Source organism: Crocuta crocuta, unplaced genomic scaffold (genome assembly GCF_008692635.1).
Source record: "Crocuta crocuta isolate KB4526 unplaced genomic scaffold, BGI_CrCroc_1.0 scaffold30, whole genome shotgun sequence".
NCBI classification, from domain to species: domain Eukaryota; kingdom Metazoa; phylum Chordata; class Mammalia; order Carnivora; family Hyaenidae; genus Crocuta; species Crocuta crocuta.
Window position 1 is genome coordinate 14,887,824 of NW_027528345.1, and position 23,928 is coordinate 14,911,751.

Below are 23,928 nucleotides of genomic sequence, written 5' to 3' on the forward strand. Positions count from 1 at the left end.
AAGCTTTGCAAGAAAAAGTAGTACTGAGAGGAATATACAAAGCCTTACAGATAAATATGAAGAAAATAGGCGGAAACATTTAGATCTTAATAATAACAATCTTCTTAATAATGTAAATAGAAAACAGCAAGTCAAAACAAAACGTGGGGCGCCTGGGTGGCTCAGGGGGTGCCTGCATAGCTCAGTCGGTTGAGCGTCCGACTTTGGCTCAGGTCATGATCTTGCGGTTCATGAGTTTGAGCCCCAAGTCTGGCTCTGTGCTAACAGCTCAGAGCCTGGAACCTGCTTCAAATTCTGTGTCTTCCTCTCTCTCTGCCACTCCCCTCTTCAAGCTCTGCCTGTCTCTCTCTCAAAAATAAATAAACATTAAAGAAAATTAAACAAAACAAAACAAAAACTGAAAAGAAATAGTATAGATAAAATTACTTAATTAGAAAAAAATGGGTTTAATATAGGATAGCCACATGGCTTAACATTGATTCTTTGAAAAATTACTGATGTGTATAAGATCCCAGCCAATATAACAAAGGAAAGACAGCAACATTAAATCACAAGAATCAGGAATGAAAAGGTGATGGCACTACAGATTCTGCTGATATTGAAAAAAAAGAAAATATTTTTACCAAAAATTGATTATTTGTTAAATAAAAATATTTTAAATTGGACAAAGTTATGTGTAAAAGAAAATTATGAATTTTTAATTCTATTTTCTAAAGAAATTGAATTTTCATTAATCATATTTCCATGAAGAATAGTTCTGGCCTAAATGTTTTCACCAGTGTTTACTCATGAACACTTAAGAAAGAAATCAGATCACTTGTACATAAACTCTGTCAGGAATAGTCATAAAAGAAATATTCTCTAACTATATTTATGAGTCTCTCATAAATGTCACATGGACCTTAAACTAAAAACTTATAGGTAACTCTTACTCATAAACTTAATGTCAAAAGTTCTAAACAGAATAGTAATAAATAAAAGACTTCAATAAAAAAAGAATAATGAAATCTCACTGAAGTGTAAGTTTGTACTGCAAATGTTAAGATCATTTTATGTTTTTAAGAAGTAGATTTAAGATTTTCCACATCAGTTATTAAAGCATAGCTCTTACAGATTTGCTTTCCATCACACAAAAACATTAAACTCTGGAGAAAATGTATGAACCAAATATTTTTAGAGATTGCATAATAAGTAGTAAATGACTAATCACTGAGAAAAAGGAAACAAACCAGGAAGAAAAGATTTTAAACTTGAATATATAGCAATAGAAACAAACCAAACCTAAGCCCGAGTTAAAAAGGAAAAAAGAAAAGAAAGGATGTTCAATGACAACTGAGAAAATATTACCCATGTAATTTGGAAAAAGAAGGGCCAGAAAAATAACAGAAACTATGGTGGGCAAAAAATTTTTCGAAATTGTTGACAAATCTAAACATACAGATGCAAGAAAATGGGCAAAATCCCAAGCAGTATAAACAGAGAGAAAACCAAACAAAGCACATCAGAATACAACTCTGAAGAGGAGTGAAAAAGAGACACTGTCAAGTAGCAAGAGGGGAAAAGAGAGACATGACGCACAAGCAAATAAAAGTTAAAGCACACACTTGGCGTCAGAAACAATTCAAAACAGAGACAATGGAACAACATCTCTAAAGCGCTTACAGATAGGAGGAGGGGAGACCAAACCAACATCCACATGCAGGACAAATGGGCTTCAGAACTGAAGGCAAAATAAGGAACTTTTAGGCTAAAGGAAAACTGAGAGAATGCGCCATGCCTAATTTGCACCGTAAGAAATACCAAAGAAAGTTGTAGTAGCTAAAGGAAACTGTCAAGATAAAGTGGGGGAGGATCTCAACGATCCTGCCACCTCTTCTGGTGTCTTGAACTCACAGATAGAGGTACGACTGCCTGCTCTTGCCGATTTCTGTGTTACTTCAAATTGCTCCCCTTTTCTCCAAACTCTTTAACTGTTTTGATTATTCTCTGTATAAAATTTTCTTCTAACACCAGCAGGCTGTATTTACAATAAGAGTTGAGAAACGAGTTTCTAAAAGTAAGTGTTGTTATCTACTCAAATGAAAAATAGTGAATATCCTTCATATATCGTGAAGTTTTAAAAAAGAATCAGGGGCGCCTGGGTGGCTCAGTCCATTAAGTGTTGGTCTTCGGCTCAGGTCATGATCTCACGGCTCTGTGCAGACAGCTCAGAGCATGGAGCCTGCTTCAAATTCTGTCTCCCTCTCTCTGCTCCTCCCTTGCTTGTCTCTGTCTCTTTCTCTGTCTCTCAAACATAAATAAACATTTAAAAATTATTAAGAAAAAAGATGGGGCGCCTGGGTGGCTTAGTCGGTTAAGCGTCCGACTTTCGCTTAGGTCATGATCTCGCGGTTCGTGGGTTCGAGCCCGCGTCGGGCTCTGTGCCGACTGCCAGCTCAGAGCCTGGAGCCTGTTTCAGAGTCTGTGACTCCCTCTCTCTCTGACCCTCCCCTGCTCACGCTGTCTCTCTCTCTCTCCTAGAAATAAATAAAACATTAAAAAAAATAAAAAATTTTAAGAAAAAAGAATCAAGTACTTCTCATCCAAATGTGTTTATTATTATTGTTGTTATTGTTATTATTATTAATTTTGTTCAGTAAGCAGAAAGTTAGTTCTCATGTCCTCAAGAGAGCCCTTCTAACTTTCCAAAGTTCTGGTGAGTTTAAGCCTTTCTTTCCTCATTTCTCTTGCGTTCTGATACAAAACGCCTTACTGGTGAGAGAGACTGTTGTCCCTGGTTAATATCTTGCAGAGGGAACGCACACCACTTTGGTTTCCATCCTCATGAGAGAACTTCTCTCAGGAGCCATCCCAGGTCGGCTTGATTCAATCAGTGAAAGAGTACAGTTTAAAAAAAGAGAGAAAGAGAGAGAGGGACAAACTACAATTGTTGCTGGTACTTGTTCGTCTTAGCAATTGGACTCTGATTGGAACAGGGAGGAAACACAATCCATGTTGCAGGAAGACTTCCTATTAAGCCAAAGTGTGCTTCTTTTCATACTTTTGTTTCTTCATGATATCACATATAGTAGAGGGTTTACAAGGTAAGAAATGCATTCATTTTGAAGAATATCTTTTATATTTGTTTATCCTCCACGCTTTTTTAGATAGCTTTAGTTATATCTTTTTTCCCCATTTTTTTCTGTTGAAACTAGAAACTTTTATCTAAAACATGAATTTAAGGAAGCCATGCATTTTTGTTAGGCCCTATCAGAGGTTATTCTGACCATTCTTCTGCCTTCTAAAATCAATCAGTCAATATTTCTGTTAGCTTTTAATTTTTTTAAGAAAGTAGATTTTGTGCATACTGGACCAAATTGACTCTAATATACTTCCATAGTCCCAACCTGTCTTAAAAGAATGTCAAAATTAGTGAAACCATAGAAGTGAGAATAACAATAATTTCTAGAGACATCATGAGGCATTTTATAATTTATATAATAGATAATTTTATTTATTATAATTTTATAATTTATATAATTGTTTATGTAAATAATAGAATTATAATTTATATACTTGTAATAAAATTATAAAAGACATTTCCATAGCATTTGACTCTTTGAATTTATTGTTTACCAGTTTTCTTTTACATGTATTTTTAATGTTTTTTTTATTATTATTTCTGAGAGAGAGAGAGAGACAGTGTGAGCAGGGGAGGGTCAGAGAGAGAGGGAGACACAGAATCTGAAGCAGGCTCCAGGCTCTGAGCTAGCTGTCAGCACAGAGCCGGACGCGTGGCTCGAACCCGCCGATCGTGAGATCATGACCAGAGCCAAAGTTGAACGTTTTACCAACTGAGCCACCCAGGCGCCCCTCTTTTACCTGTTTTGATTATTGAAGAGTAAATTTAATTCCCCCATACATAAATGAAATAAAAATTTTCCCATACATAAAATAAAATAAAAATTACTTCCTTTCTCTACCACAATATTTTAAGATTGCCTTATAGCCATATGCAGCATATAGCATATGCTGAAATAAACATAATGTAAGCTTGTTTAAATACCTATTTCTTCCTCTTTTTCCATTTATACCTGTCTTTAAAATGTGCTGTGTACCTTCTATCCTCCTCATTCACAGATCTTTGTATTTTTTCTTAGATGTGTCTGTTTCTGATAGGATAGAAAAAACTCTACCCAAGGTCTTAGAATTCCCCACCTGCACTCCAATTGGCAAATTCTAAAGTGAATCAAAGAGGGAAAGATGGAAGGAAGGAAGAAAGAGAAAAAAAAATCTGATTAAATTATGTTTAGAAAATACATGCAAGAATCACTTCTGTTCTTAGCAGATGAACTGTGCCACTTAAAAGTGGGTGTCACTATAGGGACAAAAATGTGGAAGAAAGAAGAATATGAGGTTAATGGGTAAAAGGATGCCTTTGTCAGGATTTGAAGGTTTTCTCTTAATATAAGAAAGATGGATACAGTATTAGTATGTTGTTTTTCGATAATGGATAGGGCAACTAAATGAATTTTTAAAAATCAAATGACACCATCAGTTGAATGGATTTTCCTTCCAAATGAAATTTCAAGTGCACTGTAATGTCTGTGAAAGAAATATCCACTAGAAGAGCCAACTTTCAATGACAGTACTGGTAATAAATCAAGAAGGGAAAACAAACAGCAAGGTCTTGTTTCCAGACAGTTCCCTAGAATCTCCATTTCTCCAAAGCACGCCAAGAGGCCAAATCCACAAAGTAATTATATCTAAAGAGGCTAACCAATGAGATTGGTTCTTCATTAGGAAGACTTTAAAAACAGTAATCTGTCGTTTATTGGTGTTGTGTGATTTATTGGAAACAATATGATGTAAGTGTTCCATGCTGGGTTTTAGTTATTTTCACTAAAACAAGTGTTCTGATGACTCACTCCTTTCTTTTTTACCATCTCTCCAGTTCCACCTGCATCTCAGCCATGAAGAGTGAGCTTAATAGGAATTACACAGAAGTGACTGAGTTCGTTCTACTAGGATTCATAACCCCTCCACAAGCACAAATCCTCTTATTCCTAGTGTTCTTGCTCATCTACATGGTCACTGTGGTGGGAAATATTAGCATGATAATTGTCATTAAGGTGGACTCCAGACTTCATACGCCTATGTATTTCTTCCTCAGAAACTTGTCCTATTTAGATCTCTGCTACTCCACAGTCATTGCTCCCAAAACTTTAGCCAACTTTCTATCAAAGGAAAAGAAAATTTCTTACAATGGCTGCGCAGCCCAATTTTTCTTCTTTGCCCTGTTTGTCACAACTGAAGGCTTTCTTCTGGCTGTCATGGCATTTGATCGATTCTCAGCCATTTGCTCCCCTCTTCTTTACCCTGTGCACATGTCTCAGAAAGTCTGTGCTCAGTTGGTGACTGGATCCTATACCTGTGGAAGCATCAACTCCATGGTCCAAACAGGTTTCACCTTCAGCTTGCGTTTCTGTGGAGAAAACAGACTGGACCACTTTTTCTGTGACGTCCCAGCCCTGATCAAAATCTCATGCACGGACACATCTGTGAACGAGATTGTGCTCTTCATTCTCTCTGCCCTCATCATCGTCACCACCACAACTGTCATTGTGGTTTCCTATGCTTACATCCTGTCCACCGTCCTGAAGATCCCCTCCACCCGTGGCAGGGGTAAGACCTTCTCTACCTGTGGCTCCCATATAGCAGTGGTGAGTTTATTCTACGGGGCCGTGTTCTTCATGTATGCCCAGCCTGGGGCCATCTCCTCGCCAAAGTCAAACAAGATAGTAGCTGTGCTGTACACACTGGTAATACCAATGCTAAACCCTCTAATATACAGTCTGAGAAACAGAGATGTGAAAGATGCTATGGAAAGAATACTACGCAGGAAATGATTCCTCCCCTGGTATTTGTAAAACCACCATTCAGTGGACACATTTTGTTTTCTAAGGGTCCCAGTTATCCTTGTTCTTGTAAAATTAGTATTATCAAAGATATTTTTATACACAGCAACAAATGTTTTTCTAAGTGTTACAGAATGGTATTTCTATGCTTAGAATATATGAAAGCATTATCTGTTTTCAATTTCTGATGTGATAATGTTTTTACTTCAATTTTGCTTTAAGAAGTAAATAGTAAGAGCTGATAGTCTATAATAATTAAAATATTACATCTGTGTGAATGATTCTTTAGCTTCCCGGTTTTACAAAGCAAGTAAACTGATATATTTTTTAAAGCATTTTATTTTGAGAGAGAGAGAGAGAGAGACAGAGTGAGTGAGCACGAGTGGGGGAGGGGCAGAGAGAGGGGGAGAAAGAGAATTCCAAGCAGGCTCCATCCACATGGTCAGTACAGAGCCCCATATGGGACTTGAATTCACAATCTGTGACGTGATGACCTAAGCCGAAGTCAAGAGTTGGATATTTAACTGACTGAGCCACCCAGGTGCTCCCTGGTATTTGTTTGGAAAGGAGAACAGCCACATTGTGTAGGTGGCAAAACAGAACAGTGATGGTTACATAGAACCCTTGTAAGTAAAGTCTCCCTTCTTTCCCAGAGATCCAGGTTTATGTCATGAAAAGTACCATCCTTAGCATTACTACTGCTGTAAAAACACGACCAACGATATCTTATTTGAGAACAATATTCACATGAAAATATGTGTCAATAATCTTTATTAATTTTTATTTCTTCATTTTCTTGTTAATATAAAAGGTTTTACAGTAAAAGCTGAAGCATAAAAAGCATATATCATTTTTATCACCATTTTCAAATGCAGTCAGGGACTAAGGAGCTTGGCATAGCCAAAATGCAACACTAATATGGCACCGGATCTTTTATTATTCAAACATACAGCAAAGCATGTGGAATATTCTAAAAATATAACCTCACAATCTAGAAACAACTATTTCTGAAGGGACATATAGATATGTGGCCAGTCTTGAAACTATAGTGAATCTGACCCAGTATCTTGTCATTAATTGTGCAAATATAATCCTGTATTTATTTTCTTATTAAATTTTAATCAATTTTGCATATAGAGCAGTATGACATTTGCATACTATTTTATTTATTGGTTCTTTTTACTTTTAATTTATTACATATACTTACCCATTCAAAATCAGATAAATATTTTCAAATATTAATGTTTTTATGTAATATATTTGAATTTTAGTTATTATAAAAGCGATTTTCTATTTGGTGTGGACTGAGGTCCTTACTCAAGCTTTTTTTTCCATCGGCTAGAAATATCTTTTTTAAAGTTTTTTCGATGTTTTTTATTTTTGAGAGAAAGAGAGAGAGAGACAGAGTATGAGTAGGGGAGGAACACAGAGAGTGGGAGACACAGAATTGTAAGCAGGCTCCAGGCTCTGAGCTGTCAGCACAGAGCCGACATGGGGCTTGGACTCACAAATCATGAGATCACGACCTGAGCCAAAGTCAGACACTTAACTGACTGAGCCACCCAGGCACCCCTCCATTGGTTAGAATTTTTTTACCTAAAAGTATGTGGAGAGGAAACACAAGTTTTGCCCTGATTTGTCATAACGTATGACACTTTATATACCACTGAATATAATTTTCTAAAGCTTTAAAATCCTGCTTTAACAGGATCGGAGGAGTTCCATGATATTCTTTGCTAACGTAAGTGCCTAATTTTTGTGAGGTGAATGACAGGATCCAGGCATGGGTGTACAGAACTGCTCAGGACTCCTGGAGGGTTCTGGCTCCAGAAGCAAACCTTGGACACAGCTGCAGTTGCTGCCATCTGGTGGCTGTCGTCCATTCCTACGAAGTCTGAAGTGAAGCGTCTGGGTACTGTGGCAGAATGGAACTTCCAGAACAGTGGCGAAGAATTCAAAGTATTTCCTAGTGACGTGGCTTCCACCCCCATCGTATTGTCCTGAGCAAGGGAGATTGGTTGAGTATAAGCAGACATGTGGAAAGTTGCCCTATTCCTCTCTGTCTCCTGAGGGAAAGCTGTCTGCAGTTGCCAGTCTTTTTGTGCTTTTCCTTCACCAAAAATAAATCATGTAAGATCTCGTCCCTTGTTTCAGAAAAGGGATGTGTAGAAGATGGAATATTTCCCAATTATATTATTTCTGAATTTGTCTTATCTTGAGATATATTTTCATAGGATTTTACTGAATTTTATTAGAATTGTATATGTTTATCACCGAGACAGAGCATTATTTGGTTTTCTCATACTAATTAGAGCGCATTTTGGACTCAGGCTCGTCTGAACATCATTAAAAGATGGAGACATTTTCCTCCTTTTTTATTCTGAAGAAGAGACTGTATAGCATTGAAATTATTTCCTCTTTGAAAGTTTGTGAGAACTGATGGGAGATACCACCTGGACACGGAGTTTCTATTATGCGAAGAGTTTGACTAATGATTGAGTGGCTTTAGTGGTTCCCAAAAGTGACGATAATAAAAGTATTTAACCATTTGTTAAGTAATGTTTATATACCAATGTTTACTATATCAATCAATACCCCTTTAATCTTCTCATTAAACTGCTTACCTAGTGGTAAAGTTTTCAACACAAATCACTATAGAGGTTTGCATGTCCTTTCTTTCCTCTCTCCCTCTATCTTTCTTCCTTTCTCCCTTCCTTCCCTCCCTCTTTCTCTCCTTCCTTCCTCTCTTTCTTTTTTTCATTCTTTTTTTTCAAATAGTTGGGAGAAATCTTTGGTTTGACGTGCTATCACTAAATGTAATTTGATGCAAGGGGATTACACTAAACAAGCCATTACAATAGTTGTTCCATTAAATCAAAACTCATTGGATGTGGTGTTTGAAAAAGCAAAACTTTCTTTCAACAAAATTGTGTACAATGCTGAATCTTCTGAGGCTTCTGCTGAACTAATATCAATTACATTTAAAATTTCCTAGCTCTTTTTCTTGTTCCTGATATTAGAAGTAAGTCAGTCTTTCCTCCTTATGGGGTATAACACTTAATGGGTTTTGGATAGTTGCTCTTTATTAAGCTGAGGGAAGTTGCTGAGAGTTGTTATCAGATATGAATGTCTGGTTTTGTCAAATGCTTTTCCACATCTATTGAGATGATTTTACATATATATATATGCACATGCACACACACACATATATACATATATATGATTATGTATATACACAGTTGTTTCTTGAACAACACTTTGGAATTGTGTGAGTCTTCTTATACGCACATTTTTTTACAAAACAGTACTGTAAATGCATTTTCTCTTCCTTATAATTTTCTTAGTAACATTATCTTTATCTTCTTTATTTCAAGAGTATAGTATATAATACATACAGCATAAAAATATGTGTTAATCAATGTGCTTATGTTATCTGTAAGGCTTCTGGTCAATAGTAGACTATTAGTAAGGTTTTTGGGGAATCAAGTGTTATATGTGGATTTTCAACTGTGTGGGGGGATTTGACACCCCTGACCCCCATGTTGTCCAAGGGTCAACCACATATACACAGGCACATACACACACACATATGCGTATATATAATATGTATCTTTATGTATCACATATGTTTATATATGATATATAAAATATATATGAATTTATGTAGTAAATATTTTTCATATATAAAATACATTCAGTTTATTAAATATAATTTAAACCTATTTTAATTTGTTTATAGTTTTATAAATTAAATATAGGAAATTAAATTATTTTATTTTTGAATGTTAAACCTGCTTTCTCCCCTAGGATAACCCCTACCTGGTCATGGTGTATTATAGTTTTTATCTTTTTCAATTTGAATTTACTAAAATTTTGTTTAGAAATTTTGCATCTATGTTCACAACAGATATTGGCTATTAGTTATCTTGTTCTTTTTCTATCTAGTTTACCACTAACATTACACTAGCCTCATAGAATCAATTAGGAAGTATTTTCTTGTTTTAAATTCTTTGGGAAAGTTCATGCAGAATTGTTACTAAGTTTTTGCTCAGATGTTTGGTAGAATTTACCAGTGAGCCACGTTGGAGTTTTTCTTTGTGGGATCCTTTTTAACCACAATTTCAATTTTTTGAAGTATTCTCAGTGAAATAAACTGGGGTACTCATTGGGCTTACCACATTTCTTTCCCATCTTTTAGGACTCTCCTTCATTGTCTTAACTATCCGATGTCTTGGATGTATATGTGTATATATTTGTATGTATATGTGTGTCTGTTTGTGTGTTTGTGCCATAAATAGGTGACAGATGATAGATAGATAGATAGATAGATAGATAGATAGATAGATAGATAGATAGATAGAGGTGGTGAGAGCCAGAGTGAGAAACAGAGAGAGAAATGTTCCCTTTTTGTTGATTTAGGCTCCTATGACTTCTTCTTGAACAGAATCAGAAGTCTACTCATATCTTTTCCATTTCCCAAGGCAAATTAAACTTCTTTTTCAATTTGCCTGAGTTGTAAGAAAACAGTTATTTTAGTTAGACTTTTTTTTAAATTACCAGTTTGACTATGGGCTTCCATAGGTAGGGTCAATGTGCCCATTGCTTTTCATTGAACATTGAAGAGTCACTGAAGGCGATTAAGTCTGAATTTTCAGTGGATAAAACTGTTCTATTGTTGATGAAGTTGCCTTCACAGGCTGCATAAAGTTCAGGGAAGAAAGTTATTTATATCTCTTCCTTTTTTTTGAAGAATGATCTCACTCTCTGAAGGCCAAATTCTTTGGGGGAATCACACTTTGATTCTGAAGACCACTTCTCTAAGTTCTCAGCATTTTGTATTCCATCCCAGAGAATTCTCTTTGATTCTATGGCACAAATGATTTAGTGTCCATCATTCGTAGACCAGGAATGAGTCTTCATTTCCTTTCTGGGAATCACTGCAGCAGGAGTCAGTCATGCGCCTTTTCTTATTTTTGAAAATGTAAGTCTCCACGTTTGCGTTCACAGGTCTCAGGTCTTTTTACCTCACGGGTGTTATTAATCCTCTTTTCTGGACAGTAAAACTACACTTATTCTAGTCTGCCACTCTTGCACTTTGGGAAGACAGACATCATCCCTTGATAACAATTCATTTTCTTCAAACCAAATGAGGTTCTTTTAAAATTTGTTTTGAAGCAAAAGATTACTACTTCCCCTCCTTTTTATGTTTCATCTTTTATCTTTTTATCTTTTTTTCCCTTCTTGTTATTGAGTATTATTAGTGTAATATCATTTCTGCTGTCACTATGTAGCTTAATATTTCATAGTATATGTGAGATATAATAAAAATGATACCTTGTATGTGTGTGTGTGTGTGTGTGCTAAGTTTACATATATTAATTTATTTAATCCACACAGCAACTCTATGAGAAGTTACTTTTGTTATGTCCAGCTTCCAAACAAACAATATATGTGATTGGACAATGAANTCAGTTGCTTCAGTGTCTGACTCTTGATTTCTGTTCAGGTCATGATCTCATGATTCCTAAGATTGAGTCCAACGTCACACCCTCCCCGCCTTGCCAGACTGGTGCAATCAGTAAGGAGTCTGCTTGGGATTCTCTCTGCCCCTCCCCCACTTATGCATGCACACACTCTCTCTCAAAATAAATAAATAAACTTTAAAAAAAAGTGGAGGGGCGCTTGGGTGGCTCAGTCAGTTAAGCTTCCGACTTTAGCTCAGGTCATGATCTCACAGTTCGTGGGTTCAAACCATGAGTAGGGCTCTGTGCTGACAGCTTAGAGCCTGGAAGCTGCTTCAGATTCTGTGTCTTCCTTTCTCTTTGTGCCCCGACCCCCCCATACTCTCTCTCTCTCTCAAAAATAAACATTAAAATTTTTTTTTCTAAAGTAGAGATAGTGAAAAGCGTATGCCAAAATAAGAAATTTAAGGGGCGCCTGTGTGGCTCAATTTGTTAAGCCGTCAACTCTTGATTTTGACTTAGGTCAGGATCTCACCGTTTCGTGAGTTCAAGCCCCATGTAGGACTCTGCACACTGATCATGCAGAGCCTGTTTGGGATTCTCCCTTTCTCTCTCTTTCTCTGCCCCTCCCTTGCATATATTCTGTTTCTCTCAAAATAAATGAATAAATTTTTTAAAAATAAGAAATTTAAATATGTTTGATACCTGGTGTTGGGGAGAAATTATGAGTGCTGGTAGAACTGAGTATATAAGCACTCAAAGAAAAACAGATTTAAGTAAAAAGTCAAAATTAAAAGTTTAAGACAATGAAGATATATAATGCAAGAATACTCAAGTAACTGTACATCAGTACAGTAAGAGTGTTACAGCATTTTAAAGTAGTTGGTAGATATTATAAGGTAGTTTGTAAAATATGATTTATATACACAACAAATTTATAAAACAGAAATAATAAAATAAATTTACTATTAATTCTATACCATGTATGTGATGATATTAATTGACTGAATGATGCACATTAAAAAATAATTTGCAGGGGCACTGGGGTGGTTCAGCAGGTTAAACATCTGACTCCTGATTTCTGTTCAGGCCATGATCTCATGGAGGTGAGATCAAGCCCTGCATTGAGCTTCATGCTGAGCATGGAGCCTGCTTAACATTCTCTCTCCCTCTCTCTCTCCCCCCTCTCTTGCTCACACTCTACCTTTCTATATCAAAACAAATAAATAAGATGTTTAAAAAATAATTTGAGGGGCATCTGAGTGGCTCAGTCAGCTGGGCATCCGACTTTGGCTCAGGCCATGATCTCATGGTTTGTGAGTTTGAGCCCCGCATTGGGCTCTATGCTGACAGTTCAGAACCTGGAGCCTGTTTCGGATTCTGTGGCTCCCTCTTTCTCTGCCCCTCCCCATTCATGCTCTGTCTCTGTCTCAAAAATAAATAAACTATAAAAAATTTTTTAATAAAAAAAATTTGAAAAACTGAAAGGGTAAAAAAATTACTCATATTCTTTGCTTTCATTGTCCAATTATTCTTGATTTCTAGGTGTATCAATTATAACTTTTATTACTAATAATTTTAGGTAAGGAGTTGTTTTTAAAATTTCATATAAATCATAATAGCTATTTGTCATTTATTTATTTATTTATAGAGTTTATTTTTGAGTGAGAGAGAGTGGGGGAGGAGCAGAGAGAGATTCCCAAGTAGGCTCTGTGCTGTCAGTCTGACGTGGGGCTTGATCTCATGACTGCAAGATCATGACCTGTGATGAAATCAAGAGTTGGACATTCAACCAATTGAGCCACCCAGATGCCTTTAATCTGTCATTTAAATGAGCAAATTTTGGAGGGCACCTGATGGCTCAGTTGGTTAAGTGTCCAACTTCGGCTCAGGTCATGATCTTGTGTTTGTGTGTTAGAGCCCAAAGTCTGGCTCTGTGCTGACAGCTCAGAGCCTGGAGCCTGGTTTGGATTCTGTGTATACTTCTCTCTCTTTCTGACCCTCCCCCACTCATGCTCTGTTTCTGTCACTCAAAATAAATAAATATCAAAAATAATGTTTTTAAAAATAAATGAACAAAATTTTATTTATTATTGGGGTTTCATAAAGTCTCAGAAGCTTCTTCAAATATTCCAGACCAAGACATTTTTACTATATATAAAATATACTGTCTACTTTTATAGCATTCTTTAAAATGTCTTTTAGAGCCCAAGATAAAAGTAGATGTATAGAGTGGAATATAAATAAAGAGAATGCCTAAGAAGTGGGGTGAACCTGGTTTATCTAAGCAACATGTAGTAATCTAGTTTAAAAATCCATTGCATCTGGGGTGCCTTGGTGGCTCTGTCAGTTGAGCAACCAACTCTCAATTTAGGCTCAGGTCATGAGCCCATGGTCATCAGATCAAGCCTTGCATCAGGCTCAGGTTCAGTGCGGAGACTGCTTACGTTTCTCTGTCTTTCTGTCCCTCTCCCATTTATTCTCTTTTTCTCTCTAATAAAAAAAATAAAACAAAGAAACAAACATCCACTGCATCAGAAAAGCAAGAAATAGGTTATAGTTATTACATATTTGTGTTGGATAAAGACAGAAATTCCTGGAAGCAGTATTTTTAAAACAATGCCTGAAGGATGAGGAGTATCCTTTTAGGAGAATCTTTATAATTAATAATGATTTTGATTGACTTTGAGTGACTCAATTGCTATTATTCTAGGAAGCAAACGGAAGACTAAATTCACTGATTCTCAAACTTCTACATGGAGACTGATATCTTAAGTCATTTGGAAATCTTAAAGTACATATGAATGCTTTTCCACATTCATCTCACTAATAGATAATTTTCAACATTAAGATTAATTAAGAATGAGGTGTGATCCAGTATTAAAAGCAGAGCAAAACAAAGCCTCCCCAGCTGATTCTGAGGTATGGGGAAGTTTTGCAAATGCTGACCTAATTGACCTCCAGGGCCTTCTTACTTTTCAAAATCATTCGACGTGTATGTGTGTGTATGTATATGTATATACATAGAAATACATATATATATATATATACACATATACATATATATAATCTACTTTATTGGTTTTAAGAATAATAAAATGGCTAGATCAAATTTATGGCAGATCACATGTAAGAGGATTTGTCAGTTCTGTCTTTGTAGAATATAAAGAGTAAGGTATTTCTTGATTTTCAAACTTCAGACCCAGACTAAGATTTCCTTTTGGTTCAAATAAGTAAAAAAGAGGTACATGACACAGAGAAATTTAAAAAATCTATTTATTGAATGTACTCAGAGAGTGGAACAAGTCTAATATATACTGCAAAGCAGTTTTGTAATTAACTACACTTTTGTCAAAGCTTCCTTTAAAGCGATAACCAACTATTAAAAATTTTCAACGAAGCTTCTTTTGGAATCTGCTGGATCTCAAGTAAGGTACATGGTGTTTGAACATCAACCTTTTCTGAAGATAGTTTTCTTAACTTAGCAAACCTTTCTTTTTTTTCTATTAATCTTTCATAGATCCATTATTTATTGAGCACTGTTTTCTTCCCAGTTGCTATATATTTCATTTAATTTAAACACACCATTTAATTTAATCCATATAGTAACAATGCTATGGGGGTAAATATTCTGAGACATACTTTGCTGATGAGAAAACCAAGGCTCATGAAATTTGAATAATTTGCTTAAGATTACTTAGCCAGTGAATGACATGACATGGGTTAAAATTCAGATTTATGTGAGTTAAAATGTCACACTTTAAAAAAACAAATGTCACACTTTTAACTAATAAAACTTTGACTTTACACACACAAAAATAGTGACAGAAGCCATACCAGTTTTACTTCTGACTCTATCATACTTTTAATTTTATGAAAATTTCTAGTAAAAATGTGACTTCAAATATGATAATAATTTCCTTGAAGGAAAAAAAAGTTGTCAGTTCAGAAATAAAATAAAGTAATGGAACCACAGAATTATAAAATTTATTGTATTTCACTTGAATTTAATATTTCTTTTTTAAAATTTTCTTTGATGTTTATTTATTTTTGAGAGAGAAAGAGAAAGAGACAGAGCACAAGTAAGGGAGGGTCAGAGAGCAAGGGAGACACAGAATCTGAAATAGGCTCCAGGCTCTGAGCTGTCAGCACAGAGCCGGACACAGCGCTTGAACCCAGTGAGATCATGATCTGAGCCAAAGTCGGACACTTAACCAACTGAGCCACCCAGGTGCCCCGAATTTAATATTTCTGATATTTAAAAATTACTAACGTTTTAAAAGAGTTCTTTTATTTATTTTTTATGTTTTTAAATGTTTTATTTATTTCTGAGAGAGAGAGAGAAAGAGAGAGAGTGACAAAGGGTAGAGAGAGAAGGAGAGAGACAATTCCAAGCAGGTTCCACACCGTCAGTGCAGAGTCGGACTTGGGACTCCAACTAACAAACCATGAGATTATGACCTGAGTTGAAACCAAGAGCCAGAGGCCCAACCAACTAAGCCACCCAGGTTCCCCCTAAATTATTGATATTTTATCCATCTGCCTCTTTATTGCTTGATATTAAGATGGATAGTTATTAAAAAAAAGCAAAAGGCAAAACCTATGTAATATTGGTATTTTTGCTCTATTTATTTGCATTAATGTCTTCAGTTTAATTAACACATATATGAGGAAAAAAGTGACTTCTTATTGGGAAAGGTAAGCTTGAATTCAACCATAATACCTCTACATAAACAGAATTATTTCTATAACCTAGATGTTAGCATTTGACAGGAAAAGACAAAGACATGCTGAAGTTTGGCTGTCAACAAGGGAGTGGAGGTACCAGAATCAGTGATTGGAGATTTGCAGGAGATGAAGTAGGAAGTAGAGGTTGAACAGAGCATTAGTGTAGGAGTTTGACTGATTATTTCGTGTGACTTTCTTTGAGACTGATGCTTCATTCTGCCTCATGAAACAGTAATCCCATGTTTTCTCATGTCTTTTAAGTAGGAGAATGTTTTGAGAACCAAATTAATCTTGTAGTGGGAAAGGAAATGACTTGTGTTTTCCTCCAGTGTTCCATTCCTAACACAAAAATACTTTTCTACGTGTTTGTTTACTGGTTTATTTATTTGACTATATCTATTATGCTTTAAGATGTTCTAGTAATTGCAAATATTGCTTTTCACTCTCAGTCTCATGATATCCTCACAGTAATCCCATAATATAGGTATTATTATGATCTTCCATCTGACAGAAGACTTTAAGACATTGGGAGTGCAGGTCATTATCTTGGATTCTATTAGATTGAAAGAGGCAAGATTTGGACTCAGTCCATCTGATTCCACAGCTCTGAACAAATGGCATAAAATGACTGATGTTGTCACAGTCCCACACATCCTTTGCCCATCCTCATTTCCCATAGTGTAATGCCACTAAGTACAAAATATATGACATACTTGGGTACTGGTACTCCCAGGTCTGTCAAGTGTGTAGCCAAGGATACTTAGCATTTTTTTTCATTTACTGGGAACTTCAGGAACCAAAAGTAAACAAGGCATTCCACAGGCTTCATGATCATCCACTCATTTTCTCAGATAGGTCTCAGCTATGAAGGAAGAGCTGAATAGGAATTACTCAGAACTGACAGAGTTTATTCTGCTGGGATTCAGAACATCTCCAGATGTACAGATTTTCTTATTCTTATTCTTCTTGCTCGTCTACATGGTCATCGTGGTGGGAAATATCAGCATGATAATTGTCATTAAAATAGACTCCAGACTTCATACGCCTATGTATTTCTTTCTCAGAAATTTGTCCTATTTAGATCTCTGCTACTCCACAGTCATTGCTCCCAAAACTCTGGCTACTTTCTCGTCCAAGGACAAGAAAATTTCCTACAATGGTTGTGCAACACAATTCTTTTTCTTCGCTCTTTGTGTTGGGACTGAAGGCTTTCTTCTAGCCGTGATGGCATATGATCGTTTCTCAGCCATTTGCTCGCCCTTCCTCTATACCGTACGTATGTCTCAGCAGGCTTGTACTCGTCTGGTGATTGGCTCTTATATCTGTGGAGGCATCAACTCCATGGTCCAAACAGGTTTCACCTTCAGTCTGCATTTCTGTGGAGAAAACAGACTGGACCACTTTTTCTGTGATGTCCCAGCCCTGATCAAGATCTCCTGCACTGACACATCTGTGAACGAGATTGTGCTCTTCATTCTCTCTGCCCTCATCATCGTCACCACCACAACTGTCATTGTGGTTTCCTATGCTTACATCCTGTCCACCGTCCTGAAGATCCCCTCGGCCCATGGCAGGGGTAAGACCTTCTCCACTTGCAGCTCTCACATCACTGTGGTAAGCTTATTCTATGGGACAGTCTTCTTCATGTACGCCCAACCTGGGGCCATCTCCTCACCAGAGAAAAGCAAGATTATAGCTGTGTTCTATACCCTTATCATCCCCATGTTGAATCCACTGATTTATAGCCTCAGGAATAGAGAGGTGAAATATGCTGTGAAAAGGATACTGTTGAGAAAATTATCTTTTCATTGACATCCAGCCATCTATAAAAGTGTAGAATAGACTAAAAGCAATATTTTCAATAATTTGTTATAGAATAGTTTCAACTAAGGCCATCCAAAAATTTTGAAGATCAAAGGTGTTTTTTTTTTCAGGAGTAGAATTTAGTGATTCATCACTTACATATAACACTCAGTGCCATCCCAACAAGTGAAGTGCCCTCCTTAGTGCCCATCATCCATGCGACCCATGCCCCCACCCAACACCCTTCCAGCAATATAATATCAATAGATTCTTTAGAAATAAATTTAAAAATCAAAATAGGTTTTCATATTTCTACATAATTATTTCATGGAGTGATGTCTAGTTATTATGTAGGTTCATTGTTCATGTTTTATTTTTCTTAGGTGTATGCATATGCAAAATTATAACTTAAAATACAGTATACTAAATTAATACACACATTCAATTTATTAATATAGTACCTACAAATATATATGAATATGTGTAAATATTTAGATCTCCATCTATATCCTGGGGAGGAAGAAAGGGGGAGAGACACTACTGAATGTTCTGTTTTTTGGCTTCTCCAAATCAAAATCAAGTTGGCCACTGTCCAGTCTTTGCAAATGAGATTTCAAGATACTATGGTATTATAGATTATTTGCTTTGACTGTATTATACAAAGTATTATATCAATAATATCCTTCATAATGTCTTTTCATGGTCTAAACATTAATGATTGCACCAAGAAGCAAAAACAAAAAATAAATAAATAAATGTGATATGTAAAACTATCTTGTCATGAAGGTCTTTTTTTTTTTTTTTAATGTTTTTTTATTTTGAGAGAGACGGCGAGTGTGGGGAAGAGGCAGAGAGAGAGGGAGAGAAAGAATCCCAAGAGTGCTCTGTACTGTAAGCACAGGTCTCAATGCAGGGCTCAATCTCACACTGAGATCATGACTCGAGCCAAAATCAAGAGTCAGATGCTTAGCCAGTGCCCCGTCATGGGAGTCTTAACAACAAATGTTTGATAATCTTTCCAGTATTGCTTATGTGTATGGGTCTCATTACTGTTTATTTACTTTCTGGGATCATCTTCACAGATTGTGTATTGATTGAAAATCCTTATTTTTCTCTAAATTTGAAAGACTATTGCCATAGAATGTCATAAAATCATGGCTTATAATAATTTAATTCTTTCAGTGTGTTTGGTTATTTATACTTTGTATTACTAATCCTTAAAACTTTATCCTATTTTTGTCCTTTAATTAAATTTGCCAAGGGTTTGACTTCAAACCATGAGATTTTTTCACCTCCTGGTCATTGTTTATAAACTGGTCATTGTTTTAAACAGCTAGTGGTATCTAGTGGTTACATAGGTTTATTGGTTTAGTTTTGTTTTGCTTATATGTATTCAAAATTGCAACTCCTGAATTTAACATGTAAATACACACATTATATTCATTCATATAATATCTGCATATACATTTGCAAATCTACATAATTATTTTAATTCATTCACTTATGATCTGGTTTTATTAAGCTTTTGCTTCTGAGTTCATATGTTGAATGCTTGGTTAGTTTTTTTTAACTGTTTTTACTTTGATGACATATTTAAAACTTTTACATGTTTTTCCATGGAACTTGCTTTTCTTTTTATTATTAAATAATAATTTTCCTGTTTACTTTTAATGTTAAGAATTACATGATGTTTATTATTCCAATATCACTGATTTATTTGAGTAAGTTTTTTTGTTGATGAAATATAAAAAACAATCTCTCATAGGTGAAGAAAGAATATTTGATATATTTTTATACCATTCAATATTAAAAACAGTAAAATCAGAAAAATAACCAAACATCATTTAATCTGTCAAATTACATTTATACAAACTAATGAACATTCTAAAGGGGACGATATTAGACATATATGGATACAAAATGTCCATTATCCTCAATGTAGTTCAGAATTGTATTATTTTTAGTAAGAGCAATGTGATAATAAATAAAAACTTAAAAGCATAAGGGATTAAACAAGATTAAAGTGTTCATTGACATGATTATTTACAAAGAAAATCTGAAGAAGAGTTATAGCAATGTCTGGATTAACATAGAAAATCAATTTCATGTTTATAGAACAGTAGTGAACAACAAAAATATTTAATTAAAAGGTTGCACCATTTATATGTATATCAGATATTACCAAGGACTTAATATAATTTAGCAAAGGATATATAAGACCTCAATGTGGAAAATTGGAAAATTCCTTAAAATACACAGTAGAAAAATAACATTAAAAAAATACAAAGAAGGGAGGAGTGATGTCAGCAAGACGACAGAATAAGCTGCCCCGTCTCATATCCCTCCTGAACAAGAATTTGGCATCCATCCGTGGACAAAGTGCCTTTGTGGGAGGTTTGGGATCCAGGCAGGAGACTGTGCAACCCTGGTATAGTCCGCCACCAGGAGAAGAACCATATTGAGATCACAGGCCCACATCCAAGAAGCTTGACTCGTGGCTGTGGTCCCAACTGCAGTCCTGGAAACAGCCAGACTCCTGAGGACTCAAATACATCCCCTTTTGATTTGATGCCGTGACCAGCACCATATGCCAGGGCACTCAGGGGGAATCAAGACCCTCCGTGGGTTGGGGCATAGGCATATAGACCTCCCATCTGGGCTGTGGTTAGCTGGCTAACCAGCTCCAGTCCCTCTCAGCCAGAGTCTGGGAGTCCCTGGAGGTACACCCACTAAACTTGATTAGACTGTAGATTCTGAGTAGTCCTGTCACTGGGCTCCAGCCTGTCCCAGCAGCAGTTCATAAACTGTCCTGCTGACACAGAGACTAGGCAGGAAACACTCCTGTTTGCACCCCCTAAAGATCCTGAAAGAGCCATATATTTGGCCCCAGGCCCCTACAGCCACAGTCTTCCAGTAGTTCTGTGAGTCCAGGGACCCAGCAGGAGACACCCCTGTCTGTGCACCTGGCAAGAGATACATGAAGACCTGACTATGGACCCTGAAGCAGATCCTTGCCCCAGTGCCACCCTACCGAACAGGCTGCGGGAGGCAGTCCATTCACCCAGGGACTAGACGGCACCAGCGCCCACCCTAGTTCCTGGTAACAAGCATGCCAACAACAGACGGCACTATAGACCCAGGGACAGTCTGAAACTGGCTCCATTCCAGCACCACAATTCTGGAGGTGATTCCATCAGTTCTGGGAACCAACCAGAGGAGGACTTTACCTGCTGAAACCGGTCCATAAGTCTTGGAAGAGGTGTTTGCTCCTTGAAACACACACACACCAATCCAATGCCACACGGATCACACAGAATCAGGTAAACATGATGACATCAACACAGGAAATTAATAAAGCTCTTGTAATGGACTCCAAGGAAATGGGGACCTACAGTTTGCCTGACAAAGAATTCAAAAGAATCCTCTTAAAGAAACTCAGTGAACCACTAAACAGAATCAGGAAAACAATGCATGAGCATGTTGTCATGTGGAAAACAGGTTTTCTTCATAATGTTAATGTAAACGTATCAGCCAATCTAACAAAGTTTTCTGAAAGTATGGGAAATAAGTTTAGGATTTCTCCTGGGCTTACACCAATGGCCTAACAAGGCATAAAGAAGTACAAAGCCATGGGTTGCTCTCACCTGAGTTTGGGTAAACAAGATTAGCACCCTAGAATAGGGAGGTGCAAAGGCACCCCAGAATACAGACGGGGTGCAGAGCTCCCAGAATAGAGAGGGAGGGACAAAGGCCCAGGATAGAGAGGGGTGCTAAGGCACCCAACACAAAGGTATATTAGGTAAACAAGATTAGGCATTCAGGGCCAAGCGCCGCCCCCCCCCCCCAATTTAGTACCTTAGCAGAAAGCTGCTTTCATAGGAGGGAAGGACTAAGTTAGGTAAACAGGTAAATTGGGCTATAGACCAATGCACTGCACTGCAGGTGAAGCTGCCCGGAATGGAGCTGAGTTACAAAAGAAAAGGTGCCTTGTTAACCCTGATGTGTTTTTCCCTGTCTTCTCCTCTAGGCTAGCTAAGATAAACAGACACGGTGCCTCCTGTCTGCCGTTAATAACCATCTACCCATCTGCCTGGCGCCAGGATTTTGTTTTATACTGACCTAAACCCCAAACACTGTACATCTTCAAAACCCCCTTTCCATGAGTTGATGGCCCATGAGTTGATGTTCACCAATTCATTGTCTCTTTGTGCACGCCCATCATGTTTGTAAGCCTTCTGATCTTTTTTTTTTTAATATTTTTAATTATTTCTGAGAGAGAGAGAGAGACAGTGTGAACAGGGGAGGATCAGAGAGAGAGGGAGACACAGAATCTGAAACAGGCTCTAGGCTCTGAGCTAGCTGTCAGCAGAGAGCCCGATGCGGGGCTCGAACCCACTAACCGTGAGGTCATGACCTGAGCCCAAGTCGGAGGCTTAACCGACTGAGCCACCCAGGTGCCCCATAAGCCTTCTGATCTTAATAAACATGGGGCAAGGACCCGTATTCAGGGCTCTTGTCTTTTCCCGGACATTAGCCATCTCTCGTTTTAATACTGTGTCTTGCTTTCTTGCTAAGACAAGGAAGAACTTTAGATTTAGAGTCTACAACATCAAAGTTTCAGCACAAAGAAAGAATTCAAGGGAAAAAGAAATTTCTAGAGAATAAATGTAGCTTTGATCAATTGTGCTTTGGGAGTATGAGTTATTTCTCACCCATAGGAAAAAAATGAAATAGAGAAAAAATTTTAAAGATTACAAATGGTTTCAATCATGTAAGAAAAGATAAGTACATGTAGGAGTAGTTTTGCCCACCAAAGCCACTTTATACAAAGTAAAATCACATAATGCAAGCTTAAAGAATATGTTTATAGTACATGTTCACATGTACACATGTTCACAACCAATAAGATTATATACTGACCTTGGGGCACCTAAGTGGCTCAGTCGGTTAAGTGTTGGACTTTGGCTCAGGTCATGATCTCACGGTTCGTGGGTCAGAGCCCCATATCAGGTGGGCTGTGGACAGCCTGTCAGCCTGTGAGAACAGAGCCTGCTTTGGATCCTCTGTCCCCCTCTCTCTGCCCCTCCCCTGCTTGCACTCTCCCCAAAATAAAAAAAATAAATATTTTAAAAAAGATAGTATACTGAGCTCTACAAATGTATAATAAAGGCACAATTAACCAGGGTGAAATGGATAAAATATTAGCACACATTCCATAGAAGAGCAAATGATATTGTAAAATTGAATTTTTTACATAGATAGTGATTAAGGAAATGTAAATCAAGATTATAATAAAATTCCATTTTATGCCTATTTAGTTAGAAAGAAGTGAAAAAGTCTGACCATGTCAAAGCTGGAGAGCACATGGTCCACAGCATATGCATCCTAAACAGAGGGATATCTTCTCTAAGGAAGCAAAAATTGTTTCTTCTTTGTGATATAAAAATCCTATTTTTTAGTGTAAAATTTTCTTTTGTATCATATTCTTTTTATTTACACATGAAATAAAAATCCTGTTTCTATATATATATACACAAAGTATACAGTTATTACAGTATGATTGTAGTATTAACATTCCATAGTGGTAATTATAAAAATGTACGAAATAGGCTCTTTGGGAGTGACAATGAAAAAATAAGATTGAATCTGCAAGTGGTCCACAAACTGTATTTTACACTACATTTGGTAGTGTAAATCAATACAGGTAATTTGGGAAATTTGTCTTTATCGCCTATAATGGATTATTTATGTATCTTATGACACAAACTCTATTCCTGAATAGATACCCAAGAGGTGATCTTGTACATGAAGCAGAGAAGATATGTGTAAGAATGTTCATGACAGTATAATGAACAAGAAAAAATTCCAGAAACAAAATGCTAATCAGTGGGATTTTTGATCAATGAAAACTGGTGTTTTTACTCAACCGAATATTACACAACAAGGAAATCAGAGATATATCCGCAGTGAAAGTGAATCTAAATAATAATACATTAAGGAGGAAATGTTATTCTCAAAACATTGTTTTTTGTAGAATA

The 23,928-nt window shown here is 36.6% G+C and overlaps 2 protein-coding genes across 2 annotated transcripts; both read left to right on the top strand.

Moving 5' to 3' along the window:
- Window positions 1-4,952: 4,952 nt before the first annotated feature.
- On the top strand, window positions 4,953-5,888 carry LOC144222935 (olfactory receptor 9S13-like). The gene has a single exon (XM_077753646.1). The coding sequence runs from the start codon at window positions 4,953-4,955 to the stop codon at window positions 5,886-5,888; it is 936 nt and encodes a 311-aa protein (XP_077609772.1).
- An 11,063-nt stretch (window positions 5,889-16,951) lies between these two features.
- Window positions 16,952-17,899, top strand: LOC144222936 (olfactory receptor OR9H1-like). Its single transcript, XM_077753647.1, has one exon. It carries the CDS (start codon window positions 16,952-16,954, stop codon window positions 17,897-17,899), a length of 948 nt encoding a protein of 315 aa, XP_077609773.1.
- Window positions 17,900-23,928: the final 6,029 nt, after the last annotated feature.